Source organism: Onthophagus taurus, chromosome 7, assembly GCF_036711975.1.
Source record: "Onthophagus taurus isolate NC chromosome 7, IU_Otau_3.0, whole genome shotgun sequence".
In the NCBI taxonomy this organism is placed as follows: domain Eukaryota; kingdom Metazoa; phylum Arthropoda; class Insecta; order Coleoptera; family Scarabaeidae; genus Onthophagus; species Onthophagus taurus.
In genome coordinates, this window is record NC_091972.1 from 23,137,024 (window position 1) to 23,159,483 (window position 22,460).

The 22,460-nt window shown below is 34.8% G+C and overlaps 2 protein-coding genes across 3 annotated transcripts; one reads left to right on the forward strand and one right to left on the reverse strand.

Annotated features, from left to right (window-relative positions):
- The first annotated feature begins 1,855 nt into the window (after window positions 1-1,855).
- On the forward strand, window positions 1,856-18,133 carry LOC111425119 (uncharacterized). Of its 2 annotated transcripts, XR_011640918.1 has the most exons (5): window positions 1,856-2,264; window positions 2,321-2,466; window positions 2,528-11,249; window positions 11,315-11,434; window positions 11,488-18,133. XR_011640918.1 is itself a non-coding variant. In XM_023058901.2 (3 exons), the coding sequence occupies exons 1-3, from the start codon at window positions 2,136-2,138 to the stop codon at window positions 3,452-3,454; spliced, it is 1,176 nt and encodes a 391-aa protein (XP_022914669.1). In that variant the 5' UTR covers window positions 1,874-2,135; the 3' UTR covers window positions 3,455-3,537. The 2 variants fall into 2 exon arrangements, 1 of the variants encoding a protein (XP_022914669.1); XM_023058901.2 differs by lacking the exons at window positions 11,315-11,434; window positions 11,488-18,133 and having other exon boundaries at window positions 1,874-2,264; window positions 2,321-2,440; window positions 2,528-3,537.
- Window positions 18,134-18,337: 204 nt separating this feature from the next.
- LOC111425127 (ADP ribosylation factor-like 6) lies at window positions 18,338-19,227 on the reverse strand. Its single transcript, XM_023058908.2, has 2 exons — window positions 18,857-19,227; window positions 18,338-18,801 (listed from the first exon to the last, which is right to left on the reverse strand). Exons 1-2 carry the CDS (start codon window positions 19,038-19,040, stop codon window positions 18,407-18,409), a joined length of 579 nt encoding a protein of 192 aa, XP_022914676.1. The 5' UTR covers window positions 19,041-19,227; the 3' UTR covers window positions 18,338-18,406.
- Between the last annotated feature and the right edge of the window lie 3,233 nt (window positions 19,228-22,460).

The following is a 22,460-nucleotide window of genomic DNA, read 5'->3' on the forward strand; positions in this document are numbered from 1 at the left end:
CAGAAAGACTCCATTTCTTTCTCAACGTGATTAATGTAATGACGCCATTCCTCTGCGTTTACGCGTGACAAAGCCTCTGACCACATTGCCAAAACCTTATCATCACCATATCCATCGCTATCACTATGCTGGTTGTAAAAAAGTTTACATTTTGCCCAAACTAATTCAGTAGGATTGAATTGGCAATGATAAGGTGGCAATCAAAACACTTTATGGCCCCACTCATTCGCCAATTCATCAATTTCATACGTTTGGGTAACTTGGGCATCTTTAGCTAACGCATATAGTTCCATTTTAAGCATATTAGAATTATATGCAATGTTGTTAGCTTTTAAAAAACTTTGAAGTTCCTCCTTGCGCCATGTAGTAGCGGGTATTCTTTGGATTAATTTTGGATGATAAGATACATTATCAAGGATAATTATACTAAGATTTTCTAAGTTTGGCAGCAATTGTTCTGTAAATTATTTTTTAAATAAATTAGCGTTCATGTTATCATGATAATCAACTTTTTTTTTTTGAAGTAGGTACAAACAATAAATTTGCTCCTTCAATAAATCTTTCGCTGCTACCAGCATGCAGAACAATATATCTTTTTCCTTCACTAATATTTTTTCTTCTAATAGATTCTTTATTGTCATCATGCCAACTTCTTCTTGCTGAACCTTCAGCAAGAAGTCTTATTTTCCATATATAGTCTCAAAAATTTTGCACGTGAAGACATAATATGCGGTTGCTCCATCAAACCTCTTCTATTATTGTCAATGGTATATGTAAATCCTATAGACTTCAAGCACCGTCTTAGGCTAGTAGCTGAATAACTGAAGACATTGTTTTCACGAAGCTCCTCTTTGAGACATTTTACAGTAACAGGAAGTAGTTTATTGTGGTTTGTATAAATTTTACGACGTATGGGGTCTTTCACAAAGTCATCAATATCAGTCGACCTTACTTTTTGCCTATTACGTGTTTTTTGGGGTGAGGATGCAGAGGTTCCTTCTAATGATGCGGTTTCAACTCGATTTTTGATTCGATAAGTGGTTCTTACGGAAATTCCGCAAGCAGTAGCACTTTTCTCTAAGTTTCTAGTTTCTCCTTCATTCGCCTATGTATGCCGAAAATAATTTAAAACATTCATAAACATCATCATAGATTTTTTATTTAATGATTTTCCTTTCAAAGAAAACATATTTTCGGCTTTTAAAAATGTCAACAAATTTATGACAACGCTCAGAAGACGTTTCAATTTCAGGTTATAATTATAGAGTGACATCCCTTAAAAGAACAGACATACTTTTTCGACGTGGCTATTTGAATTGTACAGCAGACATATTAAACTAATGCTATCTCTTTCTAACACATCATACTCTTTAGCGGTTTGTGAATTTTAATTTACTACGTATGGCATTTGTAAGAACGGAAAACGATGATTTACTGCCAGCTCTCGTGGCGTCTACTATAAGAACATATTGAAACATCCAAAGACAAAAATTGTCACATTGACAACTAGAAAAATTAATGACCTAATGCCACCAACTTGAACTGGTTGCATAAAATGTTACATACTCTCATTACAGCACCCGTTTGAGTACTGTTATAGCTTTCATTACCATCGCGAATTACAAAAATTAATAATTAACATATCCCAGCACATAACCTCTATTGTTTTGACATTTAACCTTAAAATTTGACAAGCTTACCAATAACCGGCAACATTGCATTTTTTTGTCTAAATTAATTCAATGTCTTTTTACTTTTAAACATTGTATTAATGATTGATATTTATCATTACCCGATTATCTAAACACAATATTAAAGAATTGAAAATTAATTACACGAATTTTTACAAAAAAGATCACTTTTTGTATGACATACATACATAAATAATGATAAAGGTTAACTTTTTATTTAGTGTAGTTTAATAATAAAGCTGTTTTTAAAGCTTACTTTACCTGTACGAGAAATTAATTCTATATAGAGAATAAAGATATTAAAATTTATATTCGGCCATTTTATATTCGAACCCAAGCGAACCGTTTAGTCTTAACCTCAAAGTTTTTATCATAATTATTTTACATAGCATACGAATTTACAATTATATTTATGTCTTACATTACATTGCTCCTGCCCCCATAATGATCAAATTGAAGGTGTGCCGTTTGTGTTTAAACCCTAATAATTTAATAGACGTTTTTTATTCAAAAACGTCGTGCGCTGGGGTGAATCACCTTAGAACCTGCATATTACTATGCACTGGTATAAATGTAAGTCTATACACTGAACAATTTTATGCGAAATTTAAATTTAATGTTATTTTCAGATATTATTTGAAGACAGCATTCCAAAGTATGTGTGTAAATCATGTTGCGATCTGAGTTTGAGATTATATCAGTTTCGAAAACAAGCACTAGCCACCGAAAAAGCCCTCAATAAATTTGAAGTAATTATTTTTAAGCTGTTGATTAAGTTAATTACTATTCTAAAACTGTCATTTAGAACTTATACAGTAATAATACATATTTTTCAGCAAATACAAATATCCGTAAGCTACAACTTTCCAGTAGATGTAATCCAAATAACAGATTTAAACCGCCTCTTGATTAAAAATTCAAACATTGAAGTACGATTAACCACATCATTCAGCGAAAAACAAGACACAAGTATCAAATTACCAAATAATGATTACGCAGTTCATCCAAGTGTAACGAATATTGTAAAAGCACATAAGAATATCATTTTACCAAATGAAGTGTTAAAGGATGATTTGAATCCTGTGGTGACGTTGGACACATTTTGGATTTATGAATATTCCGATGTTGAATCTGATGCATCCGAAAACCAATTGGATTCTGAATCTTCTTTGCTTCATTTAAAAACTAATACTACTTCCGAATTATGCAATATTAAAACTCGAAGAAGCTGCGTAAATAATTATAATAAGATTGATAATATCTGTGATGAAGATGAAAACTATTTGACGTGTAAAAAAAAACGGAAAACTTCACTCCGAACTACAACGCAACAACCACGTAAACGTTCAAAATCAATTTCAGTATTAAATAAATTAAAAGACGATGATAAGTCGGCGACAGCGTTTCAGACTTCAAAAGTAAATGTTTTCACGTATAACATGTTTTTTCATTCGTATGAATTTAATTATATTAAAAACATTTATGATGGGTACTCCAAAAACGCTAAAAATCACGCTACGAAATGTGTGAATACAGATTTCAGTGCCAATATTATAGTGAAAAAAACAGATAAATGCTTTGTACTTGAAAATCTGTTATGGCAATTATCAATATTTCATATACCTATAGAATATAGTTATGATGAAATTCCTCAGGTACATGTTTTTAAAAGTCGAAAAAAAGATGAAGATTTAGATTCACCGTTGAATTATACATGGATTGGATGTAACGTTATTGATCTTCATAAAAACTCTTTAAAGTAAATAACTCGTGTGCAGTATTATGTTAAGGAAATAAGGTGTTTATGTGTTCAAATAGTTTTAAAATATATAATAATAATAATAAACTGCCTTTATTTCCAGAGTAAAGAGAACAAACAACAATAATAATAATAATAAATGTCTTTATTGCACATACATTGAATACAACAGAAAAAAAAATATATAATAATAACAAAAATTGTATCTATACTGTAGATATAGAGTATACTAGAATGTTGAAACAACAAAAAATCAAAAAATAGTACCTAACAATACAAAAAAACGAAAAGAAAAAAATGGCATTGTGCAATAGGCGGGCTCCAGATAAAATCTGTTCAGCCAACCTTACCACAAACATAAACTTAATATTAATTAAGACTAGACGCGTCCCAACGTTCTCTTGCTCTGAACGTTAAAAAAAATGCATTCATATGATTAACTATGACAAGGCTGCACATTGCTCCAGAAATTTATCTTTATAAATATAGCGTTTTTTTTAAATTATTGATATTTAGTTTTTTGATCATAGACGGTAACGTTCCATTTGACTTATATATGTGATCTGTGAAACAAAGAGGTTCTGTATTTTGGTAGAGCATTGTTTGCCCTTTTAAAAGTAATTTTCTCGTACAAGTATGTCGGTATATGTGTTGTGACGATTTTATGAAACAAAAGCAAACTGTGCAACTCCCGACGGGTATCCATTCTGTGCCACTCAACATCTTTAAGTTTTTGTGAGATTCTGTCATACTTCCGGATTCCAAAAATGAACCTAAGGCCTTCTGTACACGGAGCTGCTCGTCATAGACGCGTATTAGACGCCATTGTAAGAAAGCGTATGCTTCAGTGCATTTCACGTATTTCTAAATGAAAATCTGCAAATGACGACGCAGCGTCGCGATTTCGTTCACCAAAGACCTTCTGCACACGGAGCTGCTCATCATAAACGCGTATTAGACACGATTGTAGTACAATATATTGTCTTACCACAACGACAATACAATTTCTTGAATATTTCTCTCTCTCTTGCTCTGAACGTTAAAAAAAAATGCATTCATATGATTAACTATGACAAGGCTGCACATTGCTCCAGAAATTTATCTTTATATGTGACCTGGACTACGGAAAGGGGGTTTATGTGCGAAAATTTATTTTCGAGATAAATACCGTTGAAGTTTGTAGTAACTGCGCGTTAGTTTTTTACACAAGTATTCAATGTTAGATTATTCGTTAGCGTAATAGTTACGAATTAAAAATTGCTAACGAAATGTATTTCGATAAGAATGATGATTCTATTTCCAAAGGGGATATTGATGTCGACATCGAAGGAGATGAGCTAGGACCATCTAATGTTAAGGAATACAATAATATTTCCCAATTCTTTAATGAAAATCGTTGTTGTACCCGAAAATGTATTTCTAAAATTCCTCGTGAAATGATTGAGCCATCCAGATTGGAATTTTTAGAGCTAACCAAAAGAGATCAAGACTTGGTCATTCTGAGTAAAATAGAAGCAGGAATATTGAAGAAGGAGTTAGAAAAGGTGTATTCTGAATTATCTGGGCGAAAGAAGTATGGAGTAAGGAAAGAATCTGAAGTCTCAAAAAGTAAGGTACTGTTCATGTATTTCAAAATACCTATTTGCCGACAGCTGTTTCTATTTATTTACGATTGCGGTAAACGTCGGTTTGAAAATTTATTGAAGTATTTCAATAGTAAAGGCGTGACTCCGAGGATACATGCTTTGACAAATAAGCCATGTACGAATCCAGCAGTTCTTAAGCCCGAAGTGATACAAAAGTTAGTTGACTTCATAAAAGCGACTGGAGAACGAATGGCAATTCCTCTGCCTGGTCGACTTCCGAATTTTAAAGATTTTCGGGTATTGAAACTCTCATCAAACGAGAACCAATCATCAATTTATAGACTCTTTATCTCTTCGCTCAATTCAAACGAACGTAATGTTATTAAGCTACAAATCTTTTAGTAGAATTTGGATAAAGTACATACCGTACGTAACGGTCATGAAACCTGCGGATGATCTCTGCGATATTATGCAATGAAAAAGCAGTTGCTGCGATCACATTGAAAAAGCTAAGAATCAACGAACTTGTTATCAAACATGGTGAGCCACTGAAGATCCAACTCAAGTACTATCATTCGACTTTGCCCAAACAGTACATTACCCAGTACTTCAAGGAGCTGAGAAAATGTGCTGTATTTGGTATCGTCAATGAAAAAGCAGTACAATTATCTCATAGATGAAGACGATGACATTGGAAAAGTTCCTAACTGTGTCGTTAGTAGCTTTCATCATTATTTAGAAAATTCGGTTAGAAGTGATAATCTCGTTCTATTCGCCGACAATTGCGTGGGACAAAATAAAAATAATATGGTACTGGCATACCTATTGTGGCTCGTGGAATGGAGAAGTCTATTTTATACAATTTCCTTCTCACGGGCCATACTAAATTTTCACCAGATATGTATTTTGGCATCTTAAATGTAAATACGCTCGAAGTAATATCGATACGTATAGAGATTTGATGAGATGTGTCACCGATTCGTTCCCCAGCGGCCATAACAAGCCAGTTTCGGCTAAACAAGTAACATGGTACGACTGGATATCATATTTAAAAGAATATTTTACTTGCTTGAAAGGTATAACTAAATATCACCACTTTATAATTTGCGAGAATGGCATAGTGAAGCTGAAACAATATGCAAATAGCGAAAAATTTGAACAATAAAGTGGAACACTCTTAGGAACATTCACATTCATCACACAGTACACCATGAAGTGATCGGAAACGTCACAGCCAATAACTCCACTACTCAGAATTAAAGACTCATCAAAAGTAATAATTAGGTCTATTAATGATATGCAGTTCCTCGCCGTCCTTGTAGGTGCATCAATGAGCTGGGTTCCACTCAATGAATCCATCAGAGACAAAAAATCAGTGGTATCACTTTTTTCGAAATTTAATAAGTTAATATTGAAATCGCCACAACAAACAATTTTATCCGACATACTTAAATAATTTGTAATAGAATTTTAAAATTCATTGAGAAAATTTACGTAACTAAAGTTAGGCGGTTTATACACGCAACCAACAAAAAGATCTACACCACCGCAACAAACTATTTATCCAAAGTTGCTCGATACTAAACGACGTATCTATTCCTTTCCAAAAGTAATACCTGCTTCCTTGAAAACATCCAGCCGTCGCTTTGATAGCGACGCGGTAATGAGAATGTTACTACCTTTAAAATTTTTTTTGTGTCTCCATACCAACGCTCTATCCCAGTAGGAAACAAACTTAATGATGATAGGTCGGCTCCTTGTCGATCCCTTATCAAAACGACCCAGCCTATGACATCTATCGATGATGGACATCGTTGGAATCCAATCAGGAATCCTCAATTTTGAAAAAGTTTGCAGCACATTAGCTTCTAAATCGTGATCAGATTCGTCGCTTTTCTCCGTGATCCTATGAAGCAACAAACAATTTCATCGACTTCTTCCAAATTATCGACCCGCTTATCATGATCCACCAAAACTCGTGAAATTCTCTCCAAATTGGCATATATCTGCGTTTGAAAAGCAGTGAAATCGCTTTTAATCGAGTCTATAGTTGCAACAGCTTCCGGTAAAATAGGTAGATGAAACTGTAAACATGTATGTCAAAATCAATCACACGCAAAAGCTTCACTCTTACAGAAAAATTGCCTAACTAGAGAGTTTTAATCAAAAGCGATTTTAACTACGGTTTATACCGTAAAAACAACCTTAAAAACTATTCTTTGTCAATATTTGTTTTAAATGTCAAAGAAGATCCATAGCCTACCAGCAGTAAAGCTAGTAAATTACAACGTATCATTACACCCAACTCTTTTTTTACACGGTAGATACGTTCCTTAGAAAACCGTGCAAAAGAAAATCGTGTAAAAAAAGTTATAATAAAATGTATATTATATATTTATAAAAGAAAAGCTATTTATTAGTTTAAAAAAAATAGTGTACAGTCAAAACTCCAACATAACAATAAAATGTAAACTAAAATTAGAAATAAAAATCAATTTCGCAAGTCTTCATCGCTACTTGATAACAAACGTGCACGTTTATTACGGACTTGACCAAAAGCGTTATCAGCATCATCAGTAGATATGTCGGATATGTCTAGCACAACTGTCGGATTTAATTCAAATGAAGAATTTCGTTCGTTATTAACGGTCTCTGTTGTGTTTTTTTGTTGTTGTGAAGTCGGTTATTAGCTGCTGTTTTTTTGGTTTCTCAATATGCTTATATAATTCTTCATATCCAGCTACACATAACTTAAGACTGCGTTGAAATTTCAATGCACGCTCCATGTCAGGATCATGAGTAAGAAAATATTGTTGCAAATTTCAAGCCATCGTGAATTAAATCAGCCGTTAATAGCTGAACTTCATCTTCTACCTTGTCATTATCGATTTCTTTATTTTCACAAATTGTCATAAATTCGATCAAATCATCTTCATCCAAAGGGCTTTCTTGCATCAATTCATCAATATCAGCCGTTTGAATGTTGTTAAAACCGTTGCCACCAATTGTATTTGATAGAGTTATAATTTCAGAACACACTGCTGATTTTTCTACTACAAAACTTCCACTTTTGACGCATGCTGGCAATATTTTTTTCCAACAAGCATTTAAGGTTGATTGGCGCAATTGTTTAATGGCAACAGAAGCAAGTGTAATGCAATTCATAATCGTAAACTTTCTCCATGCTTCCAAAACAGTCAAATTTGTTTCTTCCACTGAATCTAAAATATATTTAAACGTTTGATTTATGTAGAGGTAGTATTAGGCAGTAAAAATAGCAATTGAATATTTGGATGATCCAACACTGGGTGGCTGGGCGTATTATCAACGAGCAAAAGTATTTTGAATTACAAACCTTTTTCTTCCATATATTTCTGGACTTCAGGAACAAAGCAGTTGTTGAACCAATTTGTAAACAGATCAGTCGTCATCCATGTCTTTTTATTCGCCATGAAGTTGTTTAATGTTCTTACCTCTTAATGCTCGTGGCATAAGAAATTTGTTGATTAACAAAGGCTTTAACATTTCATCACCATATGCGTTACTACATAACAAGAACGTCACTCGATTTTTGGCCGCTTTAAAACCGCCAGCTGATTTTTCAGATTTTGCTATGTAAGTCCTTTCGGGCATTTTCTTCCAAAACAATCCCGTTTCGTTGGCATTAAATATTTGTTCTAGAGTATAACCGCCCTCTTCAACGATTTTTGCTAGTTTATCCGGAAAGGTTTTTGCAGCATTTTCGTCTGCTGATGCTACTTCTCCCTTTATTTTTACATTGTGAAATGTGTGTCTTTTTATAAAACCTGTCAGCCATCCCTCACTTGCATTAAATGCCAGTTTCTTCGTTGCCTGAAGACTTGTTGATGGTTCCAATTCCTGAAGTTGGTTATATATTCTAAGTGCTTTTTCTTTTATGTATTTCCCATCAATAGGTATTCTTTTTGACTGTAAATCTTCTATTCAAAACACCATGTGTTTTTCCGTTTTCTCTCAGATAGGATTTCGACTATAAGATGATGTTTTGGAGCTTACTTTCGATCCCGAAATTACGGATTGTCGAATGGAATTCTCATTTTTTCTAATTGTTCTTATAGTCGCTTCGTTTAAACCAAAAGCTTTGCCAACAGATGTGCGACCTTCGCCTTTCTTTAGACAGTCTAAGATTTTTATTTTAGTTTTTAAGGAAATTGCTTGTCTCTTCGGAAGTTGTTGTTTAGGCATTTTATTAAACAATAAGGAATTTTTATAATAAGAATTTTTCTAAAGCGACAATCTAACACAATATTACCTTTTTTAGTAGCAAAGAGTTATCATCATTACATATAATACACCGGAAATTTCACCATCGAATTAAAAAAACTTTAATTTAAACATCCACTTTTAGAACTTTATCGAGATTATTTATTACGTCTCACAAACTGACCACTCTTAACACAAAATAAGTACTGAATAACGAAATCCTGTGTTCAAGTTGAAGCACAGCGAGATAAAGAAAAAAAGTGATCATAAAATTCTGGTATTCCCCGTAGTAGCCCAAGTTATAAACATGTAGGCATAAACCGACCGACTTCTGACCATGGTATTCCCCCATTGTATTTTGTTACTGTATACATAAGTTTCTGTAAGACGCTATCAAAAGTAGAATTAAAAAATGTTTTTTGGGATTCGTGCTATAACAAAAAATTCCTGTAAAAGAATGCATTGATGAACCGTGTTATTTGAAAATCGTGTAAAAAAAGAGTTGATTAAAAAATACTGGAAAAATGTAAGTGGTGCGTTAATTTTGTCCAGGAGTTTATTACAACAATCTCCAACTTAAAAGAGGAATCAAGGTAGGGGCTTGTTCACAGACTGGATATTTACTGTATTTCTCAGTATATGAAGGCAAGAAGGAATGCAACGAAGAGGGCTCCTTGGGCGAGAAAACTACTAGAATTGAGCCCTTCGAAAACAAATTCTATTGCATTTATTTTGACAATTTTTTTACGAGTTTCTCATTATTATCAAAGCTTCTTGACAGAAAACTGTTCGGATGCGGAACGCTGAGGTCAAATAGAAAAAACTTTCCGAAAGAACACTTAGTGCCAGACAAAAGTCTCCGATCAGGTGAATTTGATACTGTTGGCACCAGCAATATAACTGTCAACAAATGGAAAGACAGGGGAACAAAATGTGTATTGGTCGCCTCTACGATACATTCGGCTCTTGAAAAATCACATGTCAACAGAATGACAAAGGAAGGTGTCAAAGTCACTGTTCAATGCCCTAAAAGTGTTGACGATTACAATCAACACATGGGTGGAGTTGATCGATTTGATCAACTCCACTCATGTTACAGTATAGCCTGGAAATCACGAAAATGGTGGCTAAAATTATTTTATTATATAGTCGATGCCAGTATTGTAAACTCTTACATTTTATATTAACATGGGGCTTCTACCAGTCAACCTAAATTTAAAGCAAAATAACATCTAATATTTAGAAGTATACTCGCAAATCAACTAATTGGACAGTTTACAACAAAAAAATTACGGGGATCATGGTTAGTTGTTGGCAAAAACAAAATGAAAAAAGTCGATGGAAGATCGATGACTGTGGAAAATACTATAAGAATGAATAATGTTGGCGAACACTTACCAACTAACACGACTTCTCGGAGATGTGCATTGTGTAGCACCGAGATGAAAAATTCTAAAAACAGTTTTCAAATTTTATGTTGTCTTATGTTGAGAAATTTTGGTTGATATTTCGACCGGTATTCAAATACCTGCAGTCTTCTTCCTAGTAGGTCACTGGTCGAAATATCAACCTGCTGATAAAAAATATGTTAGAGTTTTTTTTCCTTCTTTTTTCTTTAATTGTATTGTTATAAGACTCCAATAATAAGGTTTATGTAAAAAAAAGCAAACTTTTTTATTTTTCATTATCTGCCCTATAAAGGGTTAATTTATTTGTATAATGCTGTCTTAATTGCTATTTTGTTTAAACAAATGAATACCGGCCATTTTACAGTTTGTCAAGTCTAACCTCAAAATATAGATCGTAACTACTTCACATCTTATACAAATTATTCACCCCAAAATGAGCAATTTGAAGGTGTGCCGTTTGTGTTTAAACCCAAATCATTTGATAGACGTTTTTTATTCGAAAACATCATGCGCTGGCATTAATCACTTGAGAACCTGCATATTGCAGTGTACTGGTACAAATGTAAGTCTATATTATCATTTTGATTACAATAAAGATTTTCTGGTAATTTTTAATATTATTTGCAGATATTATTTGAGGATAAATTTCCAAAATATGTATGTAAACCGTGTTGTGATGTGTGTTTGAGAATATTTGAGTTTCGGAAACAGGCACAAGCTACTGAAAGAGCCCTTAAAAATTTTGATGTACTAATTATTTTACATCAAATGATTATACATTATTAATATATACTTTTTAGCAACAAGAAATTTCAGCAAATTCCAATTTACTGATCAATAATAAACAAACTAATTTAAATATTCAAGTACCATTAAGCAATACGAACAAGAAGCAAGATCCAAAGCATAGTCAGCCAAGTGTACTGAATACTACTAAACCACATGTGGATCTGGTTTGTGGACCACCTAAGCAAGTGTTTGCCAATATTAACCCTGTAGTGGTGTTGGACTCAAATTGGAAATATCAATAACTAGTGAACTCAATAAGTATAAGTACATAGTCAAAAACAATTCAATTAGACAAATTTAAAAGCATTATTTTTACATAATATTAAGCTACAAAATCTTCTTAAGAATAAACAAAACAGAAAAAAAAATTTAAGTACATTAAAAATATTCATTATAGTTACTCGAAAAAAGATAAAATCATATTGCAATAATTTTGAACACATGTACCAGTGCAATTCAAATACTCAACATTTAATTAGTGCAATTTAATGGATATGTTAGTAATGTGAGCTTTCAAGTACATATTTATGAAGAACAAAAAGATGATAAAGACTTTGATTCATCGTTGAAGAAGCAATAGTGATCTCAATTTTTAATTATGTCATTGCATTGTTAAAATATTATGTTAATATTATAACATTATTTTGTGTTTGCAATAGTTATATCATGTTATGTTCATTTTATTTTTCATGGTTAAATAATGTTAACATTCTAATTAAAATTTCTACTTACTAATGTTTAGGAATCTCTACAATAATATGACAAAATCGTCAGCCACACTACTAGTGGTGTCCCATTTTTACGTGTTCCTGATTATTATACCATCCGCAAGTTTTTCTTTGAAGATCCTGTATAAATTTTAATATCGTATTTAAACTCCCTATGCTTTTCTTTAACTTTTTGGTCTGATGCGTTATTCTCCTATCTGCCACCGTTTTCAAGACACCTGAGGAAAATAACCTTAGAAAATGTACAAGTAACCACCCTGTAATGACGCATTTTTGACTACATGTTTATTAGCATTTTTCTACTATTTTGTCGAGTACTACTGCCTCCTGAAATATCTGCACGTTGTTCATTAACACCCTGTACCTATAGTAATAACATTAAATTTATTCGCAGATGTTCGCAGCATAGCTGGGAACGTTTTCACACCCAACAGAGTAAGGTGGGCCATTTCTAATTTCAAGCCCCTAAAATCGCCTGGAGGAGATGGAATTCTGCCTATTTTTCTGCAAAAAGGCTTAGAACACCTCCCAGTAATAATATCCCTATATGTAGCTAGCTATAGTTTTAGCTATATACCCACTCTATGGAGAAAAGTAAAGGTGGTCTTCATAGCTAAAGGTGGTAGGCATTCAAACGCGGACCCCAAGGCATACAGACCAATTAGCCTAACTTCATTTCTCCTCAAAGGAATGGAAAAGGTAATCGATCAATACCTTAGGAATGGAGTGCTTATCACTAATCCACTCCACCTTAGCCAACATGCTTACCAGACTTACCACTTTAGAGGAGGCAATTGCAACCAAAGAGATAACCCTATGTGCTTTCATAGACATAGAGGGTGCGTTTGATAACACCTCATATGAATCCATAGAGAAGGCTCTAAACGTAAAATCCATCGACAACCAAGTGGTGTATAGCCATGTTGAAAAGTCGGCAGATCACAGCCAGTCTGGGAGACGAGTCGATGACTACAAAGGCGTTAAGAGGATGTCCCCAAGGGGGAGTGCTATCACCTCTATTATGGTGCCTGGTAGTTGATGACTTGATGAACACCCTAACTAAAAACAGATTTAAGATACAAGGGTATGCTGATGACCTGGTAATCACAATCCGAGGTAAATATGATTCAATCATAACTCAGCTAATGCAGAAAGCCCTACTACTCACCAGTACTTGGTGTAGAAGCAATGGGCTCAGCATCAATTCCAATAAAATCGAAATAGTCCCTTCCACTCGGAGAAGGATGCTACAAATACAAGCACTCTCCATTGAAAGCAGAACTATTAACCTCAAAACAGAAGCTAAATACCTAGGGGTAATACTTGACAGTAAACTAAACTGGAACTCACACTTAGATAAGGTGAGGAAAAAGGCCATCATAGCAAACCAGATCTGCCGCAGGCTCCTATTAAAGAACTGGGGTCTCAAACCACGAATGGCTCATTGGGCCTACATAGCAATAATCAAACCCATGGTCGCCTACGCCTCATTGGTATGCTGGCCAAAAATAAAATATAAGACAGCACAACAACAGCTGGCACAAATCCAGCGGTTAGTATGTCTTAACATAACGGGTACAATGAGATCCTGTCCGACGGCTGCTTTGGAAGCCCTACTCGGTCTCAAGACACCTTGAAATCCTCAAGGACCCATGTCTAAATCACCTGATTGAAATTAAAACGGACCTCATACCGACAAAATACAATTTCAACCAGCCGTATAAGGGCATATTTAGAAGCAGGGATGATTGGGCGAAGGGAGGGCCTTAACTAAAAAGAGGAGCCCTAGCCTGGTACACCGACGGCATGGGCATCAGTGAACCAAATAGCCACAAACAGCAACATTAAGGGCAATGAGAACTCGGACAAGCTGGCCAAAGAGGCAGCGAACACGCTCTTCATTGGACCCCAACCTGGTTGTGGACTACAAAAAAGCCACCTAAACCAATTAATCAACAACTGGGAGGTTTCAAAGATAGCCTTACGCTGGAAAGAACTTCCAGGTCACAGACAAGCGAAGAGTATGATAACTCCGTCGCAAAACAAAACCAAAGAGGTTTTATGCCTCAGCAAAGAGGATCTAAGAACGCTCTCAGGCTACCTGACCGGCCATGCGCCCCTAAAATACCATCTCTTCTACATTGGACAAGCTGAGGATCAAACTTGTTGACTATGCAACGACGATTCAGAAACTGCTGAACATATACTGTGCAATTGGGTAGCCAGAGGCCTTCTAAGACACAACATTTTCGGTAAAACTCCCCTGTTACCTACCGACATAAAGGTTCAAGACCTCTGGACAATACTAAGGTTCATCAAGGACCTACATTTGCCCTAAACCTTTGGAGGGCTAAAGTTACAATAGATCTTATAGGTCGCGGTAACGAGAGGGGCCGCTCTCCTCGGCCCGGCAGCAATAATAATAATAATAACATTAAATTTAATAAAATGATTGTTTGTGGTAATAGCGCACATGATATCCTTTTCACCGGAGCTTGTTGGAGCCATTTCACCAAACTTCTAAACAGTACACGTACTAGCACAAAAATAGTTCAAATATCTATTTTTTATGGTTTATGCTTATTAATATGTAATAAATCTGTCACATTTCTGAAAGCTTCTTCTTGGCTTATTCTCAATAGAGTACTTGCGACCTTGATGTCATCTAATGTTATCTGATCTACACGTTTCCCTTTTGGAAATTTACAATTATGCACGAATCTTACAATGTAAGCAGAAATACGACATAGTTCTGCTAATTCTTCGTCGTTTTGCAAAAATATTCGCCGTTATTTACGTGGTGTGGGCTTGATTAACACTTGCCTGTACATTTTTTCAATATCTGCTGATTACATATCGATGCTTCCGTAATCGAATTAAAATATCAAAGATTTCTCTTTGTACAATTCCTTCTTCAATTGTACGTCGTTCAAGCTAAGGCCAGTATTTGTTGTTGCAGACTCATCAAATAATTCTTTTTAATTCTTAATTTGGTAGTTAAACTTTACTACTGCGTGGTGAGGTAAGTAGCAAACGTGCTTTATATTAGTTCATAAACGCTGTGTATCGTTGTGCTAATACTGAATTTTGTCTTAATCGTTTTTCGAAGTTGACATTTCGTTAATCTGATCGTGAATTTCCTGCTAATTTTTCTAAGAATGGTATTTTTCCACAAAACGTTCGTTCATATCTCCTGTTGTTGTGTCATTGAATACCTTTTCGCATTCAGCTTCCATCGTGGAAGCGTTGTCGATTGCTGCCACTTCTTCTTGTTAACAAAATGCATGTATCTGATGTAATAAGGAACATAGATTGCTTGATGTAGTCTTTGTATTATTTGCAGGCATCAAAATATAGCCTAAACGTGTTTTAGTTAGAATGAGTTTACGTTTTTCTAAACTGATATGATGGCCTTCTAAAACAGTCCAAAACACTGAAGCTCCTAACTTGAAGAGTTTCAGATGCAGCAAGTGCATGCAATTTTGCCTTTCGAAATTTATTTTCGTTTTCATGTAATAATTGTGTAAATGTGTATAATATCATTTATTGTTCTTTCAGTATACAATACAATAGCCTACAATAACTAAAACTAAACATAAAATACAACTTCACCTTAATACCCTCTCCTCCTCCTCTCAAATCACATTATTTAGTTTAAAGTTACACAACGGTTATTAATCACGGACTCAACTGACTAATAACTCGAACATCATTTTACTTCGTACTACCAGGCCCTTCCGATACTGTCACTAATTTGACCTTATATGTATTGTCTACTTAACGTATAGTGCCAGTTCTATCTTTTGTCAACCTGTCATTTTAACCTAAAAATCATTTAACCTACTTCTTTTTGTTTATTAATTTAAAACTCAAAGATAACAGCCACATCTCTATCTGTACTCTCCAACTCCTTCCACAGTATTGACCCTGCGCTCCCCCTTCTTTGTACTTCCTCTGTTGAGTGCGCTATTCTGGTGTTATTTTCCCTTCTTGCTTGTTACCCATAACTTAAACTCGCTACTCTGCTCCAGCCCATCCTCGTACTTTATCGCCCTGCCGCCTATTTCCACCTTCATCTTCTTCAGCTTCAACTCCTCTCTCACTACATATTCCGGAGTCTCCCTGCTCAACCCCAGGATCAACTTCCAATATCTCTCCTGGATCTCCTCCACCATCTTGTGTTCCGTCCACCCTCATATTTCCGCTCTATACATTATCACACTCCTCACCAATCATCACACATTATTTTCGGCCTGCACAAATCTTTTCCAAATATTCGTTTCCATCCAGCTCCATATCCTAATACTTATACTTATACTATTATACTATTACTTATACTTTCTTATACTTTACTTATACAAAACTTGCGCCATTTTAAACCAACATTTGAACGATTCGAACTGAGAACAGAACAAAATACACAATAGAACAAGACGCTGACCGCGATGAAGATATTCCAGACATGTTTCAGATACATTTGTAGAGAAATGTTTCAAATGAAATGCTTCTGCTACATATTTTAATGATATTTCATAAATATTACTACTGAAATGTATTCGATACATATCTTTAGATACGTTTCGTAAAAATCGTATCTGTCACGTATATGAAACGTAGTTCTAAGATGTTTCATTTAATTCACTGTACATTAAAATTCAAATATTGCACAGATGTTTCTTGTTTACTGGGTCTGCTCCAATAATCGACTTGCCTTTCCAAATCTCTGCCTAATAATATGATCCCTCCTCCCATTATCTTCTCCCTTTTCCGTCTACCGCCCTTGTAGTATTTTACACTTTTCGTCTTTTCAACATTCACCTCCAAACCCTTCCTCTGAAAATATATCTCTATCGAGCTCATCATCCCTTTTAACTCTTTGGCCTCTGTTGTCACCACCACCTACCACCATGTGCATATGCTAATGTATCTTTTCCGCCCCCACCACTACTCCCCGGTTCTGTCCCCTCTGTAACCTCTCTTCTATATCTTCTATACACTCAGCGACTAAACTCGTGTAAAGCGAGGGAAAGGTGTAGTTATAAAACGCAGATAATACCAGATAATCTGTAAATTTATCGCTACTAGAATTGTATGGACAGATAGGATTTAGAGTAGTATCGGTTGTAGTTCGGTAATACCTCTTCTCTCAAGGTGCTGTTCTGGGCACATGTGCAGATTTAAATGTGTATGCAGATACAGTGTGTTTTCTTCAACATCCGCTGATCATGGAGTAAAGGAAATGGTTGGGGTTGTTCTTTGCCATATCTTTACTGGATTTCCGTAATGACTTTGGTGTTAGGGATAGGACATAGTTTTCTGTTCTTGAATTCGTGATTTATCATATTCTCCTACTCTCCGTGCCAAAAGTCAGGGCCCTCACTTTAGAGATCGATATCTTCGCAACAGCTCACTCGATAAAAAAATTGCGGTAAAGTTTGTTGTAATTACTGAACATGTCTACGTAACATATGTTAATTTGAAAATTTTCGGATTCGCGGTTATCTTTTTATAGTGAGTTAAATGAAGAAAGTATCCCATTTTTTTACGGTGCCGAAAACTTTGCTAACTACTTCATACTTGCTTGTGTTAAACACGTTCATTAATATCAAGAAGAATTTTCCATAAACTCAGACAAGCATGATTATAGTACGCGTCAAAGAGGAGATTTGGCGATTCCGTACCATCCGACAACAAGAACACAAAAATCTTTCAATTTTACAGAGGTGAAATTATATGATGCATTACCATTGGAGATAAGGGAAATGAATTCCAGAATGTTTAAAGCCACGGTGAAAGAAATTTTACAGGAAGGAGAATTTTATTCTATTAATGATTTTTTTATAAATTTTGAATTGTAATTTATTTTCTTTGTTTTGTGACGATGTATTATACGCTGTTTGTACCTTATAGAATAAAGAATAATATGAAATATGAAGTCTTTGAATCTTACTTAAAAGCCTTTTCAAGATATCGAATTACTTTCTTTGTTTCGTTGCTTTTGACTGGAGGCACTACCAACGCAAGGTTGAAGAAATCTGTGATCACAATCGCAAACAGACTGTGTATGAATGTAAAAAGCAAGAAAAATATTTATAATTCATGATAGCTTCAGAAAAATAATTAAAAAAGTAGAAAAAAACATATTCAATTTATTTTATTCAAATCAAACAACATTTTTGTCCCTTTTAATATTACATTTCTGTTAAGGACTTCTGTTATTAATGTATTCTCTGATCTGTTGTGTTAACCATTCAACACCTTCCTGTAATCCTTCCCCCGTTAAAGCATTACTAGCTGAGATGTGCCAAGGTTTATCCATAATTTTATCCATTCCCAAAGCAGCGGCAATTTTTACGCTGCTCAAAGAGTCCTTACAATCCATCTTATTAGCAAAAAATAAAACGGGAATTTTCTTGTTGCATACGTCCGGATGTGACAGAAGCAAATCCAACTCATCTTTTACAACAACCAATCTCATTCGATCGCTGCTATCCACCACAAATATTATTCCGTGACAGTCTTTGTAATAATGCTCCCATAAATCTCTGTATCGACCGTGACCGGACATATCAAATGCAGTGAAAGCTAAGTTTTGATCTAAAAAATGTTTGTGTTTAGTAACGAAAGGTATTTAATACAATTATTGACTTACTCTGAAAACGTTCAACGCTGAACCCAACAGTTGGCACAATTTCCATTTTGTCGATTCGTTCCTCTTCATTTTTAAAATGATTAATAACCGTACTTTTACCACTATTATTCAATCCGATCACAACCACATTCACCTCCTTCTTCTTAATACCCAAGAAAAAAGCGAGCTTCTGAAACAGACCCATGTCTGCTGCATGTTTGTATAGTCTACAACTTGGAGATGCAGGTACTGAAATAATCAATACCCACGGGTATCGTGTTGGTTACCAATCGAAAGAATTATAAACAAGCAGGATTTAATATGTCATTCATAATAAAAAAGAAATCTTTTGGACTTTTAATTAAAAAGAAAATATAAATATTGTGAAACCGATTACAACAAAATTTTAATGCCAACGCTTAAAAAATGCCAATTTCGAGATGGATTTATTCTTTATACTTATTTGAAGCAAGTTTATCTAATAAAAAATTGTACCCAAAACCGTTGTATTAATTCAAAAAAATAATAACAGATTTGGATAAGGGTACAAACCTGGTGTCAAAAATCTAAGCAAATGCTTAGAAATCGTAAAAGCCAAACTGTGTGCTGTCACAAGAATATACATTCGATATAGAATTTGTTTTGGGAAACGAAAACGTGTTGATCGAAATCAAACCGAGCAAATTCCATATTGACAAAGGATGCTGTCTTCAACATAGACGTCGAGAAGCTATTGACTCCGTGCTGACAGACGACATGAAAATACTGACCAAAGGCAACACTCCAAGTTGTTAACAATTCTTCAAATGTTCTCCGTCGCATATTATGATATGCTATAACTGATAACTATAATAATAACTTAACTCTTTGCTTCTGGTACACTACGTGTTTGCCTTTTCCTTCCTGCATGGCCTATCCAATTTCTCGTTCTACCTTCTCCGTGGTTATCATCCATGGTTATTAACCATGGTTATCACGTTGCACTTTGGCCACGTATTCGAATTTAGCAAGCCATTCAACCTTTCTCTATACATCATCTCGACTGACGTGGGCTGGTCCGCTGCTGCGCAGTTCGTGGTTTTACAACATATGTGCGCGCACACCCTTCCACATCATACTACGAAAACTTGTAGACGTTTTCTTTTATTTGGTGAAGATTTCACATTTCTATCTTGCTTTGTTGCTTTTCTGTGACCAGTCAAAAGTGCACCATGACGTTACGAACTCACTGTATTATAATTGTTTTGTACGGCCTCGATGTTTTCGTTCTTAAGGGGTAACACCACTGTAAAATGTTCACTATATGGATTGTTATTTTTTGCTTTTAAAATACTCTTTAAGGTCTTAAAAATCGCCTCCGAAAGATTTTATACAGATATCAATTGTTTTTTTAATTAAGCGTCCTACGCACATACGCGATAGCTATATCGTTGGAATATTGTGTTTACGTTTGTACTGTTGTATTTCTTTCCCTGTGATGCAGTTCTCTCTTTCTTTGTGGAAGTCTATAGGCAGGCATGTTTTGGGTGAAACATAAACATTGGTCTTATTTGTCAGTAAATCATAGCCATTAGACTAGTAGTACAAGAAGAAAAAAGATTAAGCGATGCCGAATGTGAAACTGTTTCCGGAGATGGGTCGTGGAGAAAAAGAAGTTTTTCGTCGCTCTACGGGTTAGTTTCTAGGAAAAAGTTTGGGAGGAAAGAGAAAACTGACTGAAAAATAAATCGATAAATTGACAATTTATTACGGGCTAGCAATTAGAAGAAACTCCGTTTCCATCGAAAAAATGAAAGAGGCAATATGGGCCATCCTTTACCATCAAACATCCACAAACGAACAGCCACAACATGAAAGGTGTCCGAGCGGTGCCGATTCGTAGCGTAGTTCTGTAGTTGACAGGTTGCGAAATCAAAAAACCAACTGGCGGAATATAAGCACAAATCATCGATGCTACTGGTAATTTTCGAAGAGCTTAAACCTCTATATAATGATCTCAAAATTGAATTATTAAATCGTTGCTGGGTGGATTTACTCAGAACAGTAATGACAGTTTTAACGCAACTGTCTGAGCAATTACATTTAAAAGTTCTTCTAGTGGCAAAAAGATTTTGGACATTTGCTCGCATATTGTTGTGAGACAATTTAACGACGAAATGATCACTGTTATGCATATAATGCAAGTTTTAGGCATCACTATAGGTAGTAACTTACCATTTTTGGATAGAAGCCGATGAATAACGTATAAAGTTATCAACGCTCACTTACTGTCTAAGCAAAAGAAGCTCGTTTGAGAATAAAATCCTCAAAACAAGAAGAAGATGACATCCGCAATGTTGAAGGGCAGCTTTATGGTCCTGGGATAGCAGATTCATCATTACTAAAAGATTTTCGCTCTAAATCTAGAGATATTCACTATTAAAACTTTAAATGCGTTTTTCTCAAAACTATGATTTTCAAATTGGCTAGCAGCATAACTCAAACAATTTTTAAACGAATGATTTCTTGTTTGAACAGAAAATGTAAAATGCCTTTCTCTAGCGAAGTACGTAGGATTTTTTCGATAAATTAAAAATTTGTTAAAGCTACTGCCAACTTTGTTTCATTATTTAAGCAAAAATGCAGACCTTAGTCTTAATAATCCTATAAAATTGTTAAAATTCAACATTTTAAAAAACGACTACGTAGTACTTCCGCAGATATTAGTCTTAAGAAAATATTAGAAAAACTGTTTTGTTCCAGACAAAAATTTATGGCAGTTATACTGCTAGCCAGTGGCTGCGGTCTCAAATGCAGCATTTCCGTCAACTGCTGAAGAATCCGCCATATTCAACATTTTATTGTTACCATATTTTTTAATGCACTAAACCTGTATTAATAAGATGAGCAACACCGAAATTTAATTATGTTGTGTAACTCGTTAAATACAATTATAAAAAGAGGCGTCATTTGCAGTCGGTTACAGTGGTGTTACCCCTAAAGTTAAATAACGATCTTTTCCATATTACAGCACAGAAACCTTGACTTCACTTCCCGGCATAAGTATTTTTGCAGTGATTTAGCTTCTCCTATTCCATTGTTATGTTTCTTGAACCTTGAATCTTCAGATTCATATTTCTATATTAAAGAATGAGTGCTATCGATAAGTTTTATATTCATTATGAAGATTGTGGAGGTGTCATGACAAATGGCATATTACAGCGATACGAAGCACATGGTTTTGGTTTACTTAGAGGTTATGTCTTATCAATGAGATGTGAAAAAACAATTAAATGTTAGTCGTTTAAGTGTGCAAAGAAGAATGGTTTCTTGCAACAGATTCTTATCAGCGACGGTCCGGTACAGGTGCTAAAAAAAATAACTGCCAGAAAAGATCTTTGTCACAATTTCTGTATTGGGAGATCGAACGCAAACCAGCTTTTGACAAGCAAAAGGAGCGACCACTGTTCGACGAAGGTCACGGGTAAGGGAAAATGATTTAACAGCTTGCAATTCATCTCCAGGACGTTTGCTTACTACACCTCACAAAAGACGTAGAGATCACAGAAGAGCATGATGCCTTATGGTGGATTTGACGCAGTACTTTGAAGAAGTTGGTATTCCTGAAATATACTTACTGGCCTGC